This window comes from Engraulis encrasicolus, chromosome 10 (genome assembly GCF_034702125.1).
Source record: "Engraulis encrasicolus isolate BLACKSEA-1 chromosome 10, IST_EnEncr_1.0, whole genome shotgun sequence".
In the NCBI taxonomy this organism is placed as follows: Eukaryota; Metazoa; Chordata; class Actinopteri; order Clupeiformes; family Engraulidae; genus Engraulis; species Engraulis encrasicolus.
The window spans coordinates 29668019-29690518 of record NC_085866.1 but is presented as its reverse complement, the minus strand read 5'-3'; the positions used below and the strand labels follow the sequence as shown (position 1 = coordinate 29690518).

Below are 22500 nucleotides of genomic sequence, written 5' to 3'. Positions count from 1 at the left end.
CACCTGCCAGCTGAGGTGTGTGAAAAAAAATACAGGTAGCAGCAGCTGAAAGATTTGGTCAGTCTTTATTGTCTTGTTGACTTGCCGCTGACATCTTAAAGGGAGAGTATTTAGTCTTTTAGCAGCTTACTTCCTGTAAATATTAGTTTAGTGCTCAATACATGCAGCGGGAAGAATACGTTTGTACACCCTTCTTACACCTCTCTGACATCTTCAAAAAAATCGCTTAGAACGCCAGTATTTTACGCCAACATTCGCTGTGTTGTTGAAATATAAAATTTGGGAATGAGCAGCATAGTTGCAATGCCTACTCTGGCCACAATAATACATACATACCTTTTAAGACAAGAAGTTAGGAATAATCATTGCTGAATTCAACCATGAACACCTATCATCATTATGAACACCATCAACATCTATCTGATCCCCTGTATAGTAGGAGTTCAGGTGCATCACTGCACAGGCAGTCTCTGGATACCCCATGTGTGTCTACAGTGCCACCTTGTGGACATGCATGAAAACAGGCAGCATAAATGAAATTGTAAGATGTCTCATGCCCATTCATCTCTCAAGACGTCCTCAATCACTCTCTCTCCATTTCTCTCTCTCTTCCCCTCTCTCTTCACTTTGCTCTCTCTCTCCACTTCGCTCGCTCTCTCTTTATTTCCACTTCTCTCTCTCCCTCTCTCCACTTCTCTCTCTCTCTTTCGTTCTCTCCACCTCTCTCTCTCCCTCTCTCCACTTCTCTCTCTTCTCTCTCTCCTCTCTCCCTCTCTGCAGGTGTGACCAGTACGTCACCCAGCTGGATGAGATGCAGAGGCAGTTGGCGGCGGCGGAGGACGAGAAGAAGACGCTCAACTCCCTGCTGCGCATGGCCATCCAGCAGAAGCTGGCCCTCACCCAGCGGCTGGAGGACCTGGAGGTGCCCCTGTCTCCCATCAGCAACAGCAGCGGAGGAGGAGGAGGGGGCGGGGGCAGCCCGAGGCGCTCGCGGGCCAAGCAGCTGGGTACCAAGTCTGGCCGTGCCCCCCGCAGCCCCATGCGCTCCAGCCCCCGCTCCAGCCCCGTATTCATGACCTCCGCTGGCCCCCGCTCCAGCCCTGTATTCATGACCTCCACTGGGCCCCAGAGCCTTCCCAACCACTTCCGGGTCATCTCCCGCAGCCTTCACGGCAGCCCAGTAAGTGCCCTTCCTTCTCTCACGTCAGCACACACCTTCTTCAGTGTTGTCCCTTCTTTGTGTTTTTAGTTTCATTGAAAATTAATTGGAATACAAAAATGAGCTGTATGATAACTTAAACCTAATACCAATACTTTGAAGGTTGTATTCTCAGTTACAATGCCTTTTTAGGGCAGTATTGGTGAATGAGATATTTGCCATTAATACGTTTTTCTCTTGTTGTTTTGGCTCTACAGCGGTGAAAAGTCTTGGCCCCTCTCTACTCTGGGTCCCAGCTCCTGGCTCGCCATCAGGCCTCCGTGTGACCTCTACGTGACCTCCGTTTGACCTAAGTGTGACCCCTCTTCTCTGCCCGTCTGCATCTCCGATATGACTCATCCCAGCAGCCTACACACGGACTGCCATTTCCCTCTCCCTCTCATTGATCCTCTTTTCCATGGGTTGGATCTGAGTTGTCTGCATGGTTTTATTGTGGAGATGAGGGCGGCATAATAGCATACCCGTGGCTGCCACCATTTTCCCTTGGGAGTCAAAACAAATCCACTCTATACCTTGCCTTCATTCAAGCTCGAGAGACCAAGGCTTTGGCTGTGGCTTTGGCTTTGGCTCTGGCTTGGCTTGAAAACCACTTTAGTATAGCAGTTGATTTTATGATTACTGTATTTTTATCCCCCCCTTTTGTACAGTATTAAGACTTTTAATATTAAACAAAGCCACTCACTCTAAGACGTTACATAGGCAAAATGAGAGGGGGCAGACCCTGCCAGGTACTAGTTGGGTTTTATACTGTTGTATTAATCATGTGGTATCATGTATAGGGCCTATTCAGCTTTACTTGAGCACAAAACCATATGGTTCAACCGTGTGAACATCAGTCTGACTAGAGATGCTTTGATCTATCGGCAGCCGATCATGATGGGCTGATGTTAGCCTAGTTTGATTGGCAAACCCGATCAAGCCCCGATCACGAGATATTCAATTCCTCATGCAACTTTTTTGCCTACATCTGGCACTACACATAGTAGAGGCAAAGAAGGTGGATCTAACAAGAAGCGCCATTTTGTTTCTTTTCCGGTATCCACTTTATGTCGGGTGAACGCCCCTTTAGGAGACCTTCGGAGTCCTGAGGTTAAGAATCAATGAAGTCCCCTTAGCGCTGTAGATGGCGGTAGCGCACGTCTTGCGCAAACACCTCAAAAAGAGAAGAAGAAGTAGGGGACAACGCCCCCTTAGGAGACCCAACTTGAGCACACGCTTTTGCATTGAGTGGGCATGTTTTGCGTTATCTTGGTTTGATTCAGTATTTATGGTAGAGGTGAAATTGAACGGGAAAGGAATGTGTCCTTACTTGCACCACTATTCACTATCACCATTTATATCTGTATTTATATTTATAGGCTATGTTCTGATTTTGCCGAGCCACGTGACGTTTTCCCGACATTTGCGATTTACACACAACTCATCAGTTAGCTAACTTGGTTAGCACGACAATGTCTAGAGTACAAACATGTCAACGTTATTGTTTTGAAAGTTATAATCGCTAATATCAGTCAGCTGATTAGTTTTTGAACCAGACCTGCGTCTTAGAGGAGACAGTGACGGAGAAAGGAGGGCTTTTCTCAAACAGGCACACTGTGTTTTGAAAGTGCCTGTTGTCTGTTCATTGCAAGTGACTATTTTTTTGTTTCTTGTAGGTAGGCTATCCCAATTTGGCTTTTTTCTGTTTCAGTTTCAGTCTGATCATGAATAATTTTTGTAACCCGTTTTTGCATATTATCTTGGATAATATATTTCCACTCTGGAAAATAGATTGGCAAATACATTTCCAATTTCAAAGGATAAATTATGATTGGTCTATGAATACTGGTCTATATAGATAATGAATAGTGCAGTGGTCGGCAGTGATTGGTAATCTGCAGATCATGATTTAGGTGATCGATTGGTGATCGGGGCCAAAAACAGCTGATCGGAGCATCTCTACATCAAAACAACAGTTTTGCACAGAAAACCTCACAGGGCTTAGTCCTCCTCAAGAATACTTCAAGGTGTTCATACTCGCTTGTAGTATTTTCTTTATTTACTGACCATGAAGAGGTCGTTTTTTTTAAATCAAGCTGCTTGGCGCTACTCTTGCTACCACTTCCTGCTGTCTCAGACAGGTGTGTTTTCCTCAGGGTTCTCGACAGGTGATGTCATTCCATACACTTCCCAAATACACTTAAGCTAGGTGTACACCAAGAGCGACCTACGCTACCTGAGCGACGGAAGTCATGATTTCTCTACGGAGGTTCTGCGAATAAAGCAACCAAAGTGAATTGGCCCGGGAGCGAAGCGACCTGAGCGATTACAGTGAAGCTAATATTATGGTAATGAGCTATGATGCGGTTCGGCGAAAACCAATTAGAATGATCATATCTCCGAATGTCCCAGGCTGACAAGCCAGAGCCGTTAAGTGATTACCTAAATCAAACATGTCAATGTCACGTCCTGAGCGAAGCAAAGTTCATGGCAAAAGTTCTTCAGTGACCTTGGCCTCTTAGGTAGAGTAGGTTGTTTGTGGTGTACACAGCTTTTACTGTAAATTCTGGCTCTGTCTAGCCACCGATTGTTAGACTTCCACTTGTCCTAAATGCTATCTGGGCGTGTGTGGAGGAGGGCTTAATGCACTTTCCTCTTTGTGAATGATATAGAAAGGTCAGATATCTCTTGACTCAGTTCAGTGTAGGATCATGGTTTGATTAATTTGATGGTTGGTTTGACTAGGATCATGTTTTTTTTTTTTTTAAACTCTGATGACAAGAATTTTGACTTGTGATTAACTTTAATCATGATATATTTTCACTTCTGTGTGCAACAAACATAAAATATAAGAATAGTGCCTTACTTTTCATTTCTTGCTCTTTCAATTGTTTTTTTTTTTAAGCGAAAGCTAACGCATTCTAAGTTGGAAATCTTGTAATATACTTTTTAATTGAACAATCCTGCTTCAACAGTTTCTGTGATCTGTGATTTTGCCCTCTGAATAGAAATGTTTGAAGAGCTCATTGTTGTCCATTATTGGGCAGATGTGTAACTTGAATGCTGTTAAGTCAGAGCTGAAATGACATTTGATGTTTTCCTTGTGCAAAGGGAAATTTTCAGTGCAAAGAAATAGTATTGTATTGTAACATAGATCTTTGTATGCTGCAAGCACACAATGGGTCTGGCATTTTGAGGAAAAATAAATTGTGTGTACGAAACATGGCTGAGCAGACCTTTTTTTCTCTTTCTGTCTGTGAGGGCAGATTTGTATGCCCACATGTCCATAATTCCAATTTCCTTGATGGTGATTATGACTAACCAGTGGTGTAGTCTACTTTTTGTGGTGGGTATACTGTATATTTGAGCATTTTCTGAGGTGGGTATACTGTATATATTTGTGCCATTCTAAATAAATGGATCAATCATTTCTAAGTGGGTATACTGAAATCCCTGAAATTTTGAAGTGGGTATACTACGTAGACTACACCATCATGCCTAACTGTCACTGTGTACTATGGCTTCAATTCTTTGTTTGCAGGACGTCTGACAAACCTGAAAAACTGTCTGTGACCCTTAGACCCAAATATATATATATATATTTTTTATCTAATCTTATCTAATGGTGGTGCAAGTATCATGATGGGGATGTTTTTTGTACTATGATGCAGAGTTGTAGTATAAAGAAGTACATGCACAGATGTAAGTAAAACACAAGTAGTGTGATGTAACGTTACATAGTTGACACCATGTAATATACCACTAGCGTTGTAATTCCATCTGCAAGAGGACTTACAGCAGGGATGGGCAACTAGAGGCCCAGGGGGGCCACATGGGTCCCGCCTCCTCACTCAGTGTGGCCCTCAGATAAAACATAATTACAGAAATAGATAAAGAATGACCAGAAGCAATCTGTTGTAATTATACTGTTGGCCGATAGAGAACACTCCCATTTCTTCCAAACAATATTGGCAGTCGCTGAGCAACCAACTGCACCTCGAACTCGAACGGAGTTGCAGTACGATGCCTGGTCATGTGGCCCTCTGATGGTGGTGATGAAAAAATGTGTCTCTCCTTAAAGGGCAACTCCTGGCCATTTCAATGTGCTGTTGTATTGCTCACGCTACCCTTGACTTGTCATTACCCGGTGGCGCCACATTTTTGGGCTCAGACCTTTCCTAGATATAAGCTATTCTAATGGGGGCAACTTTTGCTTACATTTCTAAAAAACATTTTTATTTATTCCCAAAAACATCCAAAAGGTTATGCAACATCAGCAGACAGCTAGCTAACAGCGATACCTTTTGGGAAAATATTTGGAGTAGGCCTATACTCATTTTTAAAAAAAAATGTAAACAAAAGTTGGCCCCATTAGAATAGCTCATATCTCGGAAAGGGCTGGGCCAAAAACTGCGGCGTCACTGGGTACTGACAAGTCAAGGGTAGCGTGAGCAATAAACAGCACATTGAAATTGGCAGGAGTTGCCCTTTTACATGAAAGTAGCTCATCCCTGACTTGCTATAGTGTCTTCTGTCTAGCTAAAAGGCTGAGTACGGGACCCACTAGTTTGACACCCTTTCGGTACCGTCACATGGTAATTCAAACAAGCAATTTAGGGTTAGGTTTAGGGTTAAGGGTTAAGGTTAGGGTTAGGTTTAGGGTTAAGGTTAGGTTTAGGTTTAGGTTTAGGGTCGTATGACATAAGCCGTAAGTACCGAAAGGGCGTCGAATTAGTGAGTCCCGGCTGAGTACAGCTGAGGCTGAACAGCGAGCAGAGGGTCCAATCAGAGCAGCTCAAGGCCTCCAGCTGAAGGCACACACACACACCCACACCACGGAGGCAGAGGAAAACACATTTGCTGATAAAAACACAACTTTATTAAACAACATACAGAACATACATACTTCACATTCCTATAAAAAATACTCAATGGAAACAAGTTGAGACAAATGCTGGATCTCAAATGGCGCACTTGTGCACTTCGGTCAATATGTTTCAGTGCGTAACTAATACACCATAAGCACTGAAACATGAACACTGATGTGCACAAGTGCACAATTCAAGATCCAGCTAAAGAGATGCAGAGGGAGAGAGAGAGGGGTGGAGTGGGGTGGAGGGAGATGGAGAGAGAAGACTGGAAATGTGAGAGGGGGTGTGGTCATAGACGGGGAAGGGGTTTGGTTTCTAATTCTACAGCACCTGAGTTTCCTGGTATCCATGGTGATGAGTTTCCTGGTTTCTATGGAGATACAATGGCCATACACAGGAAGTCCATCTGTGCACCATGGCAACCGAAGACAAGAGGCATGTTACCATGGAAACCCAAAGACAAGAGACATGTTACCATGGCAACTCAACACAAGAGGCATGTTGCCATGACATCCCAACACAAGAGGCATGTTACCATGGCAACTCAATACAAGAGGCATATTACCATGGCAACTCAATACAAGAGGTATATTCATGTTCCGCTACTGCAGTTACAGTTTAGCCTGGTAAACCAGCGACACCCGCTGGACGCCGAAGTTTTTCAGCTAGCGAGTGGGTCTGGCCTCTTATCTGAGACCGTTTGAACGCTGTGCCCTGAGTCAGGCAAAACCAATCACAACGCAGCGATTTGTTTTGAATCAAAGCGGGCGGGGTTTTGAGGGAGTGACGACGAACCTCGCAACACCGCTTGGAAAGCACATCAACGGCAAAGATCACCGATTGGTTAGAGTGCCGGCACGGTTTGAAAAAACAACAGGTTGTTCTCATCAACAATCTTCGGAGGTATCGTTCATCCGGGCCAGACTAAATTACTCCGGTCTCACATTTAGGCTGGCTTATCAGGCTAATCACAGTTTGCAACTTTTCGTTTCCTTGAACGAATTGTTTGGTGGCAACGTGGCCAAACGTTCAGGTCTGTTTGGCACCGTTTCCCAATTCAAACAATTGTCCCATCAGCAACAACGTTTTCTCTGTTTGGTAGGCGTGTTCGAACAATTATCCAATTGTTTCCTTGACCAGAACGGCTCGTTGAATCTCCTTCTCAGCTGCCATTGGTTCAACAGGTGGTCAGCACACCCAGTTTCACCACAACAGGTGGTCAGTTACAGCAGGAATGGTGCAACTGGATTCCCTCAGTGTCGCCCGTAGATAAAAGATCAATAGAAATAATAATAATAATAATAATAATAATGACCAGATAAAAAAAACACTACTGAATCAATCCATTGTAATTGTATTGTTGGCCAATAGAAAACACTTCTATTCCTTCCAATCCAAACAATATCGTCAGTCAGCGAGCAACCAACTGCATCTCAGACTATGCGAATTGCAGTCAGATCCGTGGTCATAGTATGGCTCTCCGATGATGGCCATGAAAAAATGTGTCCCTCCTTATCATCACAGTTACCCATGCCTGAGATTCAGTTTCACACGGACAGGTGACCAGTTTCAGTTCCTCATTTGGATTTAAAGTGTTGCAAACGTTTCACACGTCTTGAACACAGTTATGGAGTGGCCTCATCTTTAGATGTGTGTGTATGTGTGTGTGTGTGTATGTGTGTCTGTGCCTCCCGTCCTCTATGGCACAGTGGTTGCCTAGAGACAGCGAAGGTCAATCACAGAGTTGCTAGGAGACCAGGCGTCCAATCACGGCGCTGCAGGCGGTCACTCAGGCCCCTCCTCGCTGCTTGGCTCTGCCTCTTCTTCCATGATGCATTGATTCACCTGAGGATCGGCAGCCATCGGTCCAGACACATCGTCCTCACAGTACACACACTTCTACACACACACACACACACACACACACACACACACACACACACACACACACACACACACACACACACACACACACACACACACACACACACACACACACAAATGGACACGCAAACAAACTAGTGATTAAATATTACTAGCATTGGTCCAAATACGCCATTCTCACTTTCACACACACACACACACACACACACACACACACACACACACACACACACACACACACACACACACACACACACACACACACAAACACACAGACACATTTAAAAACAGCAGTAAAAGCTACAGTAGCAGTTAATAAAGAAAAGAAAGGGTACATCAGTGTGTGTGTGTGTGTGTGTGCACGTACCGTGATGTGTGTTGGCATGGTGTGTGTGCGTATCCAGGGGTGTGTTTGTGTGAGTTCTCTCCGCTGCTGAGATGTAAATCTCGGCTGATTCTTCTGCATCCGACGAAGACGCTCCCGATCCTCACGCAACACCGCACCGGGATCCCTACACACACACACACACACACACACACACACACACACACACACACACACACACACACACACACACACACACACACACACACACACACGCACACAAATTATATATATAAACACAGACACACATTATAAACACATTGTACACACACATTATGCTTGCGGTCCTCACGCAACACGGCACCGGGCTCCCAACAGACAGACAGACAGACAGACAGACACACACACACACACACACACACACACACACACACACACACACACACACACACACACACACACACACACACACACACACACACACACATTATACACAACTCGCCAGGCTCCCTACGCCAGTGTTTCCCAACCACTGTGCCGCGGCACACTAGTGCCGTGAGAGATCGTCAGGTGTGCTGTGGAAAATTCTTGTTTTAATTGTTTGTTTTTGTTTTTTTAACTAATTCATCATTATTATCAGCAAATAATGCCTATGTCATTTTCTAGTAGTGTCTGCTGTTGACTGGCGTCCTAATCATGAAATAATTCCTTATCACTAGGTGGCAGCAGGTAGCGAATTGCATTGTTGTTGTATCTTCAGTAGCCTACCAAAATATCATCAATTAGCTACTAGTCAAAACACTCCTCCTGACGTGACTGATAGTTAACTTTGCTAGCGCTGTTTCTTCATTAATTAGGTCAGAAAACCAAAATCCTATCCTGAAACAGGTTCGTGTTTTGCTTACAACCTTACTGAAAAGTTAAACGAGTGAGGTGGTGGCATGATTGAGCACACAACATACAGTATGTTTGTTGGTCCGTTTGCTTTCTAGTCGAGTGTGAGGATGCCGAGACCCTTCAAGCCAGACTATCCAGCTGCTGGTAAGCATTAGCCCGGTTTTAGGGAAAGGGGAAAGTGATTACCTCCTGTTACCTCATGGGGAAACTTGCACCTTTGTCACAAATACCTCAGGCACAATTTTTAATTTTTTCAAAGTTTTTAATAATAATATGACTGTAATATCTTGCTAAAACCCATTTGAAAACATGAGATTTCCGCATTGAGTTCAATGAAGCGCTGTCAAGCTGTCCGACTTCTGACCAATTGCGTCCTTTTGCAGCGCTGTGATTGGTCAAACAGCATTTTAGGGCGGGCCTTGGTGAAATTTAGGTTAGGTTAGGTTAGGTTAGGTTTCACACTAAAATTGAGTGAATAAAATATACAGGGAGATTGATATTTGTACATATGCGTCTTCATATTGTAACAGTGATCTTTCCAAAATATTGCTACTGTCAGAATAAGCATTATTGTCTGTATTCCTGCTAATAGAATGCTTTTGGACAGAATAATAATTTGTAAATTGTAGGCCTACTTTGAAGTTTATAGCTTCTTTAAGGAATGAACATGTTAAGTGCACTTTTTATTTAGAAGAGGATATATAAAATATGAAAAAAAAAATACAGTTTTGTGTTTATTTGATTGATATTCAAGACACTTTGTAGCCGCCTATATTAACAATATAGTCATTTTTATCAGAGTATAATTTGTTTTCATTATTTCATCACTTTTGGTTGCTGGTGTCCGCAAGATTTTTCAAGGGAAAAAGTGTGCCTTGGTACAAAAAAGGTTAGGAAACACTGCCCTACACACGCATACACATTATACACACACACACACACACACACACACACACACACACACACACACACACACACACACACACACACACACACACACACACACACACACACACACACACACACACACACACACACAAATTGTATTATATACACACACACATTACACACACACACACACACACACATTATACACACTAACTACAAGTAATGGCTGGCAGGATTGCCATGAAAAAGGGGGCAGGGTAACCTCTAGTCTAATGTTCTGTCTTTATATAAGCACTACTGTATGTGTAGTTATTCACAGACACTCAGGAAGTGCCGTCTTAATAAAGGGTGATTTATGCCTCGAGACCAACTTCCCTGCGTCGTGTCGTGATGCAGTCAGCCGCGCAGTTAACGGAGTGAAGCCCCCCCCCCATCACGCAGGTACTCTGGGGCATCTCCCCAAAATTGTGACTCGACGCAGTGAATGATGCAGACAGCAACGGAGGGACAGAAGCAGAAGACGCTGTAATTGGTCCTCTCGACCAGCCTGCTCTGTCCTCGAAAACGAGCTACTTCCTTCTAACCTTCGTCGGGCTACGAATTGTGTGAGCTCTTCATTAAATAAGTTGCCCGTGCTTTGTCGTTTCATTTATTTACACGAACCAAAGACAACACGTGCGCTTGCAAGTTACGACGCTGAAGTTATATTTGGTCAGTTGAACAGTGTTTCCGAGGCGCTTCGTGCGACCCATCCTCGTCAAATGAGCCACTTCTTTCTTCCTAACTACCGCGGTGGCTGCTAGTGCGATCAAAAATGCAAGTAACATAAAGATTTAATGTTTCATTTTCATTGTCGTTGAGTCTGTGAAGCTAAAAAACAACCGGCACGTCTAGTTTACTCTTTGTATTGAAGGCAGTTTGAACAATCATCTCGCTGTCCCTACCCTTGCGACGGAAACGGATAGCGCAGCTAGAATGGAGCTATAAATTATAATTCACTGTGTTGACTCACTCCGTTGAGGCTCTAAACAGAGCATAACCCGCCCTTTAATATGTGATTGGCTGTCTGAGGTGTCACTCACCGTGCTGGCAGTTGATAGGTCATCATGACGTTCTCATCGGCATTGGCCAATAGCAGCCAGAGAGGCTCCTGCAGCACACACTTCAGGCCCCTCCCCTCTCCCTGACCACGCCCCCTTGGCACCAGGCTGCTGTCGATTTGGCCAGCACACACCTTGCTGCTGCTGCTTCCTGTAACAGAGAATCATGGGAAATGGCAATAGTCAGGGACAGAAAGTAGCAATAGTAGAATAGAGTGACTTCATTGATCCCCCGGGGGATCAATAGGTGCGTTTGATTTCTTGCAAAGAACGTCAGCGAGAACTTGTCGCCACAACGTGGGTGGTGTTAAACACAGCACATTCCAAGTCAACCACAAATTTGCACGAGACGATGAGTTCATACCACTTTGATCTACGTAGCACACCAGGTATGAGATGTCGGGGGACAGGTAGAGAGGAGGAGCTGAAGTGGGGTGCAGTGCCAAACAGTGCAGTAGGTGCGATCGACATGTGTCAACGCATGCATGCGCATTTAGACAGCAATGCACCCTGGATGGAAAATGCTGCATGACGGTTAGATTTCCTGTCAAACTTCGAAATTTCGTCGATGTTGCGTTGACGAGGTGACATGTCACATGGTGTCAAACTATCGCGGGATGCATGCGGCTGCAGTCAGAACTTGCAACCTCTGCAGTTGCTTATCCCCTTCAACGCTCGTCGGCGGACTGCCTCCGAGGTCACGCGCCCATGAACTGGTTGGTCAACAACTCACTCACGTGTGTATATGGGTCTTGTCTCACACCTCTACACAAGTTTGCGCAGGTCCCCACTTCAGCTCCTCCTCACTGCCTGCCCCCCCACCAGTGTTAATTTCGTCAACCACGACGATGACGAAAATATTTCGTCAACGCCCCTTTTTCCCTTGACGATGACGAGACGATGACGCACTAAAAATTGCCTCCAGCAAATAAAAATATGACGAAAATAAATAAATATTTTCGTCAAGGAGACTAAGACGAGACGAAATTTACAAGACATGGACGAATGGACATTAAAAAATATAATTATTTATAATTAATTTGTAATTTGTAATTATAAGGCGTGTCTTGAACTTCATAGGTGATTGCGCGCTCAGGCTGTGTGTTGCCTCGCTTGTCTCTGCTGGCAGCCAGTGCATGGCTCGGCTCAGTCAGTAGATCTGTAGCCTAGTAGTTCAGTGAGTCCATTTAAGTTGAGTTTAGGTCCTAAAACATTCCCAGAGAAAGAGAGAAAATAGCAGACGTTGAGGGAAGTGTTAATTTTGAAACATGTTCAACAACCCTCTTGTCCATGACGAAGACATGTGTTTCTGCAGTAATGACAGTCGCGCCAATCCTCCTCTGATACCGTCATTCTAAACCTCCTCGAGCTTCCACTATTCTCCTTTTCACTTAGGCTGTCTTAGCCCGGCGTTCGTTGTCTGTTCTTTTTTTGTAATGTTTGCTATATTTGTTGTTTTGTTGCTGAGTAGGCAGTTCGCAAGCAAATCATGAAGGTCGGATTTGTGACTTTATTTAAATCAGTCACCGCGGGAGCACGCGCCAGCAGGGAGAAAGTTGGCTGGTCTAAACAGAGGCACGGCTACTGTAGCCTAGTTTTGAAAATAATCAATGGATAGGCGATCGCTGAGGAGTTTAAAACGCTTGAGATTTGAAACTTGTTCTCGTCGAGAGCAACGCTAAAAGACCCAAGGAAGTCGACAGCATTTCCATGCGTCTGCAGCGTCTTCCTAAGTTCCAAAAACTCTTTTCAGGATCATGCTTATCGAGCCTTGACACCCCCGACAAACAAAACAGCATTAGTGTTTAACTATTTGTATGTGCATGTCCTTTCTGTCGTCTAGTCTGCATACCCCTGCCTAACTATTTTTCCTGGGACTTTTGCATGGCATACGAAGTGTGCTCGCACAATCTATTTAAGCCCAGGTCTATTACATTCCACGCATGGCGCACGAGTCATTATCGTTCTCTGGCTCGCATTGGCAAATTGAAAACAAAAACCGCTAACTTGCATAGTCTCGACTCAGCAGATATCTGACTCGTGGTCATCGGGAAGCCACTATCAGGGAGACTTCTTGAACTTCATGCAGACTTGGGATGTCTGGTCTTCCCACTGCCGGGAATCTGCAGGCTTTAAGTCACGCGGTCAGGTGAAGAAGAGCATGTAGCTTCCTCCGTGATCAAACTCAAAATCAAATAATATGCAGCAGCTTCTAATGCACGAGAGAGAGAAAGAGAGAGAGAGAGAGAGAGAGAGAGAGAGAGAGAGAGAGAGAGAGAGAGAGAGAGAGAGAGAGAGAGAGAGAGAGAGAGAAGCCTGCACCTGGAAGTGTGTGTGTGTGTGTGTTTCTGTCTGTGTGTGTGTGTGTGATGCTCTTTTGCTCTATGATGTTGAAATGACTGATTTGGGTTTTGGTGGAAAATTACCAAGTAACAAGGTGAATATTTGCTGCAATAGGCTATATTAGTAATGCTTTGTGAAATAACAATAGCCATTGTAGGTTATTTATTTTACACCACAATATTGACTAAAATGAGAAATGTTGACTAAAATGACTAAAATTTAAAATGTTGACTAAAATGACTAAAATGACTAAAATTTGACTATGACTAAAATTGATTTTCGTCATTTTGACTAAGACTAAGACTAAATTGGGAAGGCAATGACTAAAATATGACTAAGACTAAAATTGATTTTCGTCATTGTGACTAAGACTATGACTAAATCAAAAAAAGCTGACGAAATTAACACTGCCCCCCACTCCTCACACGTGGTGTGTTAGTAGAGCAAACCGGTGCGAGCTCATCGTCTCGTTCATATTTGTGGCCGACTGCAAATGCGCTGTATTTAATAACACCCACATCGTGACAACAAGTTCTCGCTCACGTGCTTCCGTCAACGTTGGTCGACAGCATCAAAGTCGTATGGGCTTAGTGCAGTGTGGGACAACGCGCCTACACCGACAAGTGAACTTTTGGTCAATCAGCTCAGGGGTGCGTCACCACGGAGGTGGTATGCAGACGAGCATCAACGGGGATAAGCAACTGCAGGAGTTGCAAGGTCTGTCTGTAGTCGCATTGACCCCGCGATAGTTTGACATGACACATGTCACGTCATCATCGCAACATGACTGAAATTTGGTAAGTCGGACAAGATTTCTAGCCAAACATCCTCAGCAGCTTTAGTTAATGCTAGCTGCTAAAGTCATCATGTCACTACAGAAGCCTTACTTAATGCTAGCTGCTAACGTCGTAATGCTACTACAGCAGCTTTAGTTAATGCTAGCTTATTACGTCGTCAAGTCACTACAACATCTTTAGTTAATGCTAGCTGCTAACATATTAATGCTATTGCAGTAGCTGCCGTCCCTTCCCAATGTAGTCATGTCTGAGTAGGCAACTATCTATTCAGACCAGGAGTAGTCATGCACCCTGTGTATGTGTGTGTGTGTGTATGTGTGTGTGTGTGTGTGTGTGTGTGTGTGTGTGTGTGTGTGTGTGTGTGTGTGTGTGTGTGTGTGTGTGTGTGTGTGTGTGTGTGTGTGTGTGTGCAACTGAGGTGTTCCCGCACACTCCTCTCCCACTGGGTCTCAAACAAACCACCTCCTAGTCAACACATCGGTTTGGGTATGGGAGTACCAATGAGCTAAAGGACCAGTCCGTTAGCTCAGCGCTACAATACTGTATGAGGCTTCGGGACGGAGGTTTACTAATGTGCGTGTGTGTGCGTGCGTGCGTGCGTGCGTGCATGAGTGCGCACGTGTGTGTGTGTGTGTGCACCTGCAGGAGAGCACGGTTGATCTTGCTGCAGTAGTAATTCTGCCATCTCACTGGAGGAGGAACTTTCGTCTCCCTGGTTACCGTCCCCATGGTTACAGCCTCCATGGTTACTGTTGCTACAGTCCACGTCACTATGGACACCATCAGCATTCTGGTCCTCATCGTCGTCACAGCAACTGTCTCCAGGGTGACTGGCCTGAACACACACACAGAAACACAAAACATTCTACATCCCCATTGTATTAACACACCCACACATACACATACACATTAAACACACACACACACATACTCACGCACACTCCCGCTGTGTAACACACCCATACACACAAGCCTGTTACCTGCAGTGTCTCCTCCTGTGCTGAGGTGGCGCTGTGGCTGCAGCTGCATCTGTAGCCGTGAGTGCATTGCGAGGTGCTGTGGGGCAGCTGGTCCTCCGGAACTCTAAGGGTGCTGTGGGGCAGCTGGTCCTTCAAGACTGTGGGGGTGCTAGCGGTGTTGGTGTGGTGTAGTGGCTCTTTGGGGACACTAGGGGTGCTAGCAGTGTTGGTGTGTTCTCCCAGTTGCAGCAGGTTGAGGGGGGAACTGCAGCGAGAGGCAGAGGGGGAGATGGGAGAGGGGGTAGGTGTGTGAGGGGTAGGAGTGTATGTCATAGGGTGTGTGAATGTGGCACTGGGTGGCTGTTGGGAGCTGAAACTTGGTTGAGGTGCCGGAGGATGCTGGGAGTTGTATGCCATGGGGAGAAGAGGGGTTTGCTGGGAGTTGAAGGCAGGGTTAAGTTGCAAAGGATGCTGGGAGTAGAAGGCTGGATACTGCAGGGCAGGTGTCTGAGCCTGGGAGCTGTAGGCTGCTTGCAAGTGCTGCTGGGAGTTGTATGCAGAATGTGGTTGCAAGTGCTGTTGGGAAGTGTATGCTGCTTGTGGTTGCAAGTGCTGTTGGGAATTGTATGCTGCCTGTGGTTGCAAGTGCTGTTGGGAATTGTATGCGGCTTGTGCTTGCAAGTGCTGTTGGGAAGTGTATGCTGCTGGGGGGAGGAAGTAGGCGGGTACAAGGACAGCCATGACAGGGGCAGCCAATGGCGAAGGGAGGGAGGGCAGAGAGGGTGGAGCCGGTGTGTTAGGGGAATGGTTTGCAGTGTGTGAGGTCACTGAGGGAGGGGCGTGGGGTGCATGTAGCTTGTGATTGGAGGAGAGAGAGGAGGGGGCGGTCTCAGAAGGCGACCAGGATGTCTGATTCAGCCCCTGTCAAGATCAAAGGTCAAGTCAAAGTCAAAAACAGATTTATTGGCAATCTCATCAGATCAGAGTCCTGCCCGGCTCCATTTCTCAAGAACCGCATATGTCATTTTAGTGAGTCTGGAGATACTGCCAGGTTCCGTTAGCGCTTGTACTAAGCTCTTTGGATTTCGGAATAACTCTGTAACTTGGCTGATGTTCGCCCAAGGTAGAAAACACTACTGGATGGATGTCACGGTTCAAATGGCTTTAGGGTGAATCTACTCCAAACCATCGCTTTAACATTACATTTGTTACTCACCCGCTCCCGTGGAAAATCACACAAATGCAAAAGGCATTCGATTAAGACTAGCGTATGCGCAGAAAAAATGCTCTTTATTTTCTCCAAATGAAGCCGTTTCTGGAATTATTTTGGTTTTGCCGAACTTTCACATAAGCTAAAAGAAATATTCCTGCATATGCTGTTACAGTGTTGCTGTCTTGGTTAGCTATCAAACCCAATTTACTCCAGATGTCAGACATTGCCCTGGACGACTATTTTAAACCGTTTGCAAACTTCAATTTTATCTTCTCCGATACTCATTAATCTCTGACATTGATTACTCAAATTGTAAGCTGATCCTCCATGATAGTCTTTTACTGCAGAGTTATTTATATTATTATAAGGTACGGGTTTTATGAATCCCTACCCGCCGGCAAAATTGCATAAAAAATCTTTAAAAACCCTCATTTTTAGCAACTATTTGCCCGTAACCATGGGTAACCGTTGCTTCTCGACCCAGGGCAGCCTTACATATACAAACACACACACACACACACACACACACACACACACACACACACACACACACACACACACACACACACACACACACACACACACACGTAAACACACACACAAACACACAGAAACACACACACAGCATAAGGATGAATATACACACACACATACCTGCAGTGGGGGGAGGGGTCTGCGTTGAGAGGCAGCACTGTCTGACGAATCAGGCGGCTCGACACGAGGCTTCTTGGCCCTCCGACCCAGGCCACACCTCCTGGAGTTAAATCCCGCCCACCCCGAGGTTCTGCTCTCCTCAAGACCTGGGGGGCATGGGTATAATTTTCAAATTCATTAAATATTTTGTTTCGTTGTTTATGAACAAACTGCAAAAAATGTATTTCAGTCAATGGAAGGTCCTCACAAAGGTAGTAATACAAACATGTGTGTGTGTGTGTGTGTGTGTGTGTGTGTGTGTGTGTGTGTGTGTGTGTGTGTGTGTGTGTGTGTGTGTGTGTGTATGTGTGTGTGTGTGTGTGTGTGTGTATTACCTGCATGTGTGTGTGTGTGTCGAGCGATAAAATCCATCTCCTCCTTCTGTGTGTGAGCAGCCAGCAACTGTTTAGTGAGGCCCAGCTTCTGATAGGCTGTTGGCTCAGGGGGAGGGGCCACTACAGGGGATTCTGCTTCCTCATTGGCCTCTACACATGTCAATCAAACACAAACATAAACATAGCACCTCACGGATATTGGTTATGCATATGTTCATGCATACCTGTGTACATATAAAGTGTGAGTGTGTGTGTGTGTGTACGTGCGTGTGTACCTTTCTTGTCTCCAACGTGTACAATGGTGCTACTGTAAGAACACTGTGAGGTGGCTGACTCCGCCTTGGTGGGCGGGGTCAGTGACATCATCGCTTGGCTCATGGCAGGGGGAGCATTTCTATTGGTTGGTACAGCAGGTGGAGGCTTCCTATTGGTCCGCATGGTGGGAGGGGGTGTGGCCTCTGACAAGCTGGGATCTACACATAGTGAGGTGCAAAATTAGAAACACTGCTACTACGCACACAGGGTCTGTGGCCTCTTTCTATACGCATGAACGGCCAACCGGGTACTTCGCTCATAAATGTGCGTTAAGCCTCTTTATGGGGCAAAACAAACGGAATGTCTCATTAACTTACATGCTACATCGGCTACCCTAAATGAACACAGTCCATGCTTCAGCCACGGCTGTTTGGCTTTATTATTTGAACAGCTGGCAACACGACACGTTTTCGGCATGTTGAGCGTGAACAACGCTAGTCTACAGGTCCTTGTCTTTCGTTTATTCTTTCACAACACCACCAATTGACTTGCATTGGCTTTCCCCCAATGTTTCCCCCCAACAATTGTGTGTGTGTGTGTGTGTGTGTGTGTGTGTGTGTGTGTGTGTGTGTGTGTGTGTGTGTGTGTGTGTGTGTGTGTGTGTGTGTGGTTACCGTGAGGGTTCTTGTCATCTTCTGATGAGGTGCTGGAACTCTGATGGCCCTTTCTCTTCAGATTATAGCTGTCAAGATACCTACACACACACACACACACACACACACACACACACACACACACACACACACACACACACACACACACACGTTAATCAGAGTACAGCGGCCAAAACACACACACGTGCGCGCGCACGCACGCACACACACACACGTTAATGAGAGTACAGCAGCCAAGACACAAACACACACACACACACACACACACACACACACACACACACACACACACACACACACACACACACACACACACACACACACACACACACACACACACACACACACACACACGCACACACATTTAAAATCTACCAGTCACTAGCCATTTTTACTAGTATAAGTGACTGGTATGTTGAAAAATCTACCCGTCAGCCCTGAAATTTACCCGTCCTTGACGGGTGGACTGGTACTTATTTCCAGCCCTGACACACACTCACCTGATGACTCCATTGAGACAGCTGATCTGTTGGTATGAGTAGCGTGTGTTGTCTCTCTCTCTGCTCTGGCTGTTGTCGTCTGGAGCTGCACTTCCCTCTTTGGCCTGCGGGGCGGTAGCACTCTCCCTCATGACACTCAGCTCACCTGCTTTTGGAGCACACAAGTTATGTGGTCAGTAATATCCGTGTGCTATTGGAGCACACGGGTCATGTGATCAATAATACCGGACTGCTGTTGGAGGACACAGGTCATATGATCACTAATGCTCAACCAGAGAATCATATATGAGAGAGAGATAAATCAGGGTGGTTCTTTTCCGGTATCCATGTGATGTCAGGTGAACGCCCCAGTTTAAGAGACCTTCGATTAGGAGACCTTCGGAGTCTTGAGGTTAAGAATAAATGGAGTCAATGGAGACAGTAGGCTCATTTGCAACCACGTTGGAAAAGATTTGATCAAAACGTGATTTGCTTGGTCTTAAAAAGGCAGCTATAACTGCGTCGCAGCCAAGCTGGACACATCAGGACGACGAGATTTCAACAGCGGCAAAGAAGGTGGATCTAAAGGTCTGTGGGTGGATCTACCTTTTTTGACAGCGGGTGTACCAGGTCGCCCTCTCGTGGAATGAAATCATCACGGCGCTAATTCCATGACGCGCTTACCAACGTTGGCACATGCTTCTAAAAACCGAGACTCTCTCTACTACTTGAAGAGAAAACGGATGGTCCAGAGGTAGAGATACAGATTACCTCACGGTGAATTAAGGTTCGATTCTTTGTCAAATTTGTGATGATTTGGCTCCAGTTCCATGTAATAATGCAGTTAATTAGTACTCACTTTAGGCTTTTCATTTTGTGTTTTGGGACCAAAGTCGTCTTTCAGATAGGACAGTTTTAAAATGACATAACAGCGCCAACCCATCCTGCGAGGATTGAACCCAGGTGTTCAATATGTAGCTTTAACATGGCGCGCCAACCACAAAGGCCACTCTGTTTCGTGCACTTTCATACATAAAAGACAACATCACTCACTCGCAAAAGGTCTGTTTCCACATTCACCATCAGCAACTATACTTCCTGTGTTTCGATGCAGTTTCGAACCGGGGACATCACGAATGGAAGTCAGGCGCGCAACCACTACTCTAACCGTCGGGCAGGTGGCCCACTGAATAGTACTGGTTTTGTAACCAACGGCATACACACCTAACGTGGCGAAGATGGAGCATCTGACGACAGGGTGGTTTGTTTCTCTTTTTTACTGTTGTAAGTGGGTTGTGCGACCATACATATGGATGATACCACTCTGAGTATGCTGCATTTGAGCATGAAATGCATTTCAGCATGTAGAAAATGAAGCACGTTCAACTACACACACATGAATCACATGAGCTATGAACACCAATCACGGCAGATTCCTCACATCATGGAGGGAGGTCTTCTGCCCAGCAGAAGCTTTCTGGTACTGCGTAGCTGCTTGACAAAACTTTTGTTCCCGCGATGGTTCAACGCCATGTGACACGACTGCCACGCAGAGGACACTCCCTTCAACTGCGTCGTGAACGGCAATTCTAACCAGGATGCTTCACGCGGACACACTGAGCATGCTCGCTGCCTAGCAAATTTTCAACCTGGTTGAAAAAACGCCATCATGAACGCCCTTAGTGTTAATTTCGTCAACCAGGACGATGATGAAAATATTTCGTCAATGCCCCTTTTTCCCATGACGATGACGAGACGATGACGCACAAAAATTGCTTCCAGAACATAATAATATGACGAAAATAAAAATTGATTTTCCTTAAGGAGACTAAGACGAGACGAAATTAACAAGCCATGGACGAATGAACATTAAAAATATATTTTTTTTAAATGAATTTGTAATTGTTATTGTTTGTCTCTGCAGGCAGTGCCTGGCGCTGGTGCGGCTCAATCAGTAGTAGCCTAGTTCAGTGAGTCCTGTTCAGTTGAGTTTAGGCCCTAAAATGTTTCCCAGAAAGACAAAAAGAAAGAGACAACGTTGAGGCAAGTGTTGATTTTGAAACATGTTCAACAACCCTTTTTTTCCATAACGAGTGTGTGTTTGTGCAGTTATGATAATAGTGCTACCGTCACTCGCGCCAATCTTCCTCTGATGCTGTCATTTTAAACCTCCTCGAGCTTCCTCTCTTCTCCTTTCCACTTACGCATACGCCGACGTCCGTTGTCTGTTCTTTTGTAATGTTTGCTATATTGGTTGTTTAACCGTATGAATAGGCAGTTTGCAAGCAAATCATAAAGATCGGATTCATGCATTTATTTAGAACAGACACACCGTGAGACATTTACGGGTTGCGCGCGCTACAGGGGAAAAGTTTAAGTAGTCTAAACAGAGGCACGGCTACTGTAGTTTTGATAAGAATCAGTGTGTGGGCGATCAGGGTTTAAAGTGCGGAGAATTGAAACTTGTTCCCGTCGAGGCGGGCAACGCTAAAAGACCCAAGGCAGTCGACATCCCTTCCATGCGATGCGTATTACAATAGCGTCTCCCAGACATCCCAAGTTCTAAAAACTCATTGCTTAAACTTGGAGATGCTTATCGACCCTCGACATCCCGACAAACAAAACAGCATTAGTGTTCAACCATTGTTTGTCAATGTCCTACGAAGTGCGCGTAATCTATTTGAAGTATTCCGGGAATGACGCACGAGCCATTATCTTTCTCTGTCCCGCATTGCCAATCGAAATAACGGGAACTTGCATAGTCTAAAATCAGGAATATTTTATCTGACTCGCGGCCATCGGGGAGCCACTATCAAATATCAGACAAACTTCTTGGACTTCATTGGGATGTCTGGCCTTCCCACTGCCTGCAATCTGCCGGCTATGAGTCACGCGGTCAGGTGAAGAGGATCTTGTAGCCTACGTGATCAAATTCAAAAGCAAATAATACGCAGCAGCTTCTAATGCACGAGAGAGAGCGTGCGCAACCTGCACCTGGAAGTGTTTGTCTAATGCTCCTTTGCTCTTTGCTGTTGAAATTACTTTTACAGGACTGATTTGGGTTTTGCTGGAAAATAAGTTAGTAAAAGTGTGAATATTTGCTGCACTAGGCTATCTTGTAATAATGTGAAATGTTGACTAAAATGACTAAAATGACGAAAATTTAAAAGACTAAAATTAATTTTCATCATTTAGATGAAGACTAAGACTAAATTGTGAAGGCAATGACTAAATTTGACTAAGACTAAAATTGATTTTCGTCATTGTGACTAAGACTAAGACTAAATTTAAAAAAGCTGACGAAATTAACACTGGCTGTAGATGGTGGAAGCGCATATGTTGTGCAAACACCACAAAAAGAGAAGAAGAAGGAGGGACAACGAGCACACTCCTTTGCATTGGATGGGCGGTTTGACATATCTTTCTCTCTTATACGATTTTTGGCTCAACTTCTATAGATCCCTTTACTGGGCTCATTCAAATGACCATCAACGTCTACATGCGTATGCAGCCAGCAATGAATTCTGGATGAAATTGTTCTCGCTCACGTGCTTCGCCTATGTCGATCGACGGCATCAAAATCGAATGC

The 22500-nt window shown here is 45.1% G+C and overlaps 2 protein-coding genes across 2 annotated transcripts in view; one reads left to right on the top strand and one right to left on the bottom strand.

The window, feature by feature from the left end:
* The window catches only part of zgc:162200 (uncharacterized protein LOC558638 homolog), a 21061-nt gene extending 18859 nt beyond the window's left edge, over positions 1-2202 (top strand). Inside the window, exons 11-12 of the mRNA XM_063208577.1 lie at positions 781-1180; positions 1417-2202. Coding sequence (XP_063064647.1) covers positions 781-1180; positions 1417-1422 — 406 coding nt within the window. The 3' untranslated portion in view covers positions 1423-2202. The remainder of the gene's footprint in view (positions 1-780; positions 1181-1416) is intronic.
* A 3859-nt stretch (positions 2203-6061) lies between these two features.
* The window catches only part of LOC134456922 (period circadian protein homolog 2-like), a 25018-nt gene continuing 8579 nt past the window's right edge, over positions 6062-22500 (bottom strand). The window contains exons 15-24 of the mRNA XM_063208576.1: positions 18933-19077; positions 18433-18512; positions 17779-17976; positions 17504-17653; positions 17130-17275; positions 15284-16183; positions 14943-15138; positions 11146-11314; positions 8321-8465; positions 6062-7968 (exon numbers count right to left, since the gene is read on the bottom strand). Of these exons, the coding sequence (XP_063064646.1) occupies positions 7855-7968; positions 8321-8465; positions 11146-11314; positions 14943-15138; positions 15284-16183; positions 17130-17275; positions 17504-17653; positions 17779-17976; positions 18433-18512; positions 18933-19077 (2243 nt within the window). The 3' untranslated portion in view covers positions 6062-7854. The remainder of the gene's footprint in view (positions 7969-8320; positions 8466-11145; positions 11315-14942; positions 15139-15283; positions 16184-17129; positions 17276-17503; positions 17654-17778; positions 17977-18432; positions 18513-18932; positions 19078-22500) is intronic.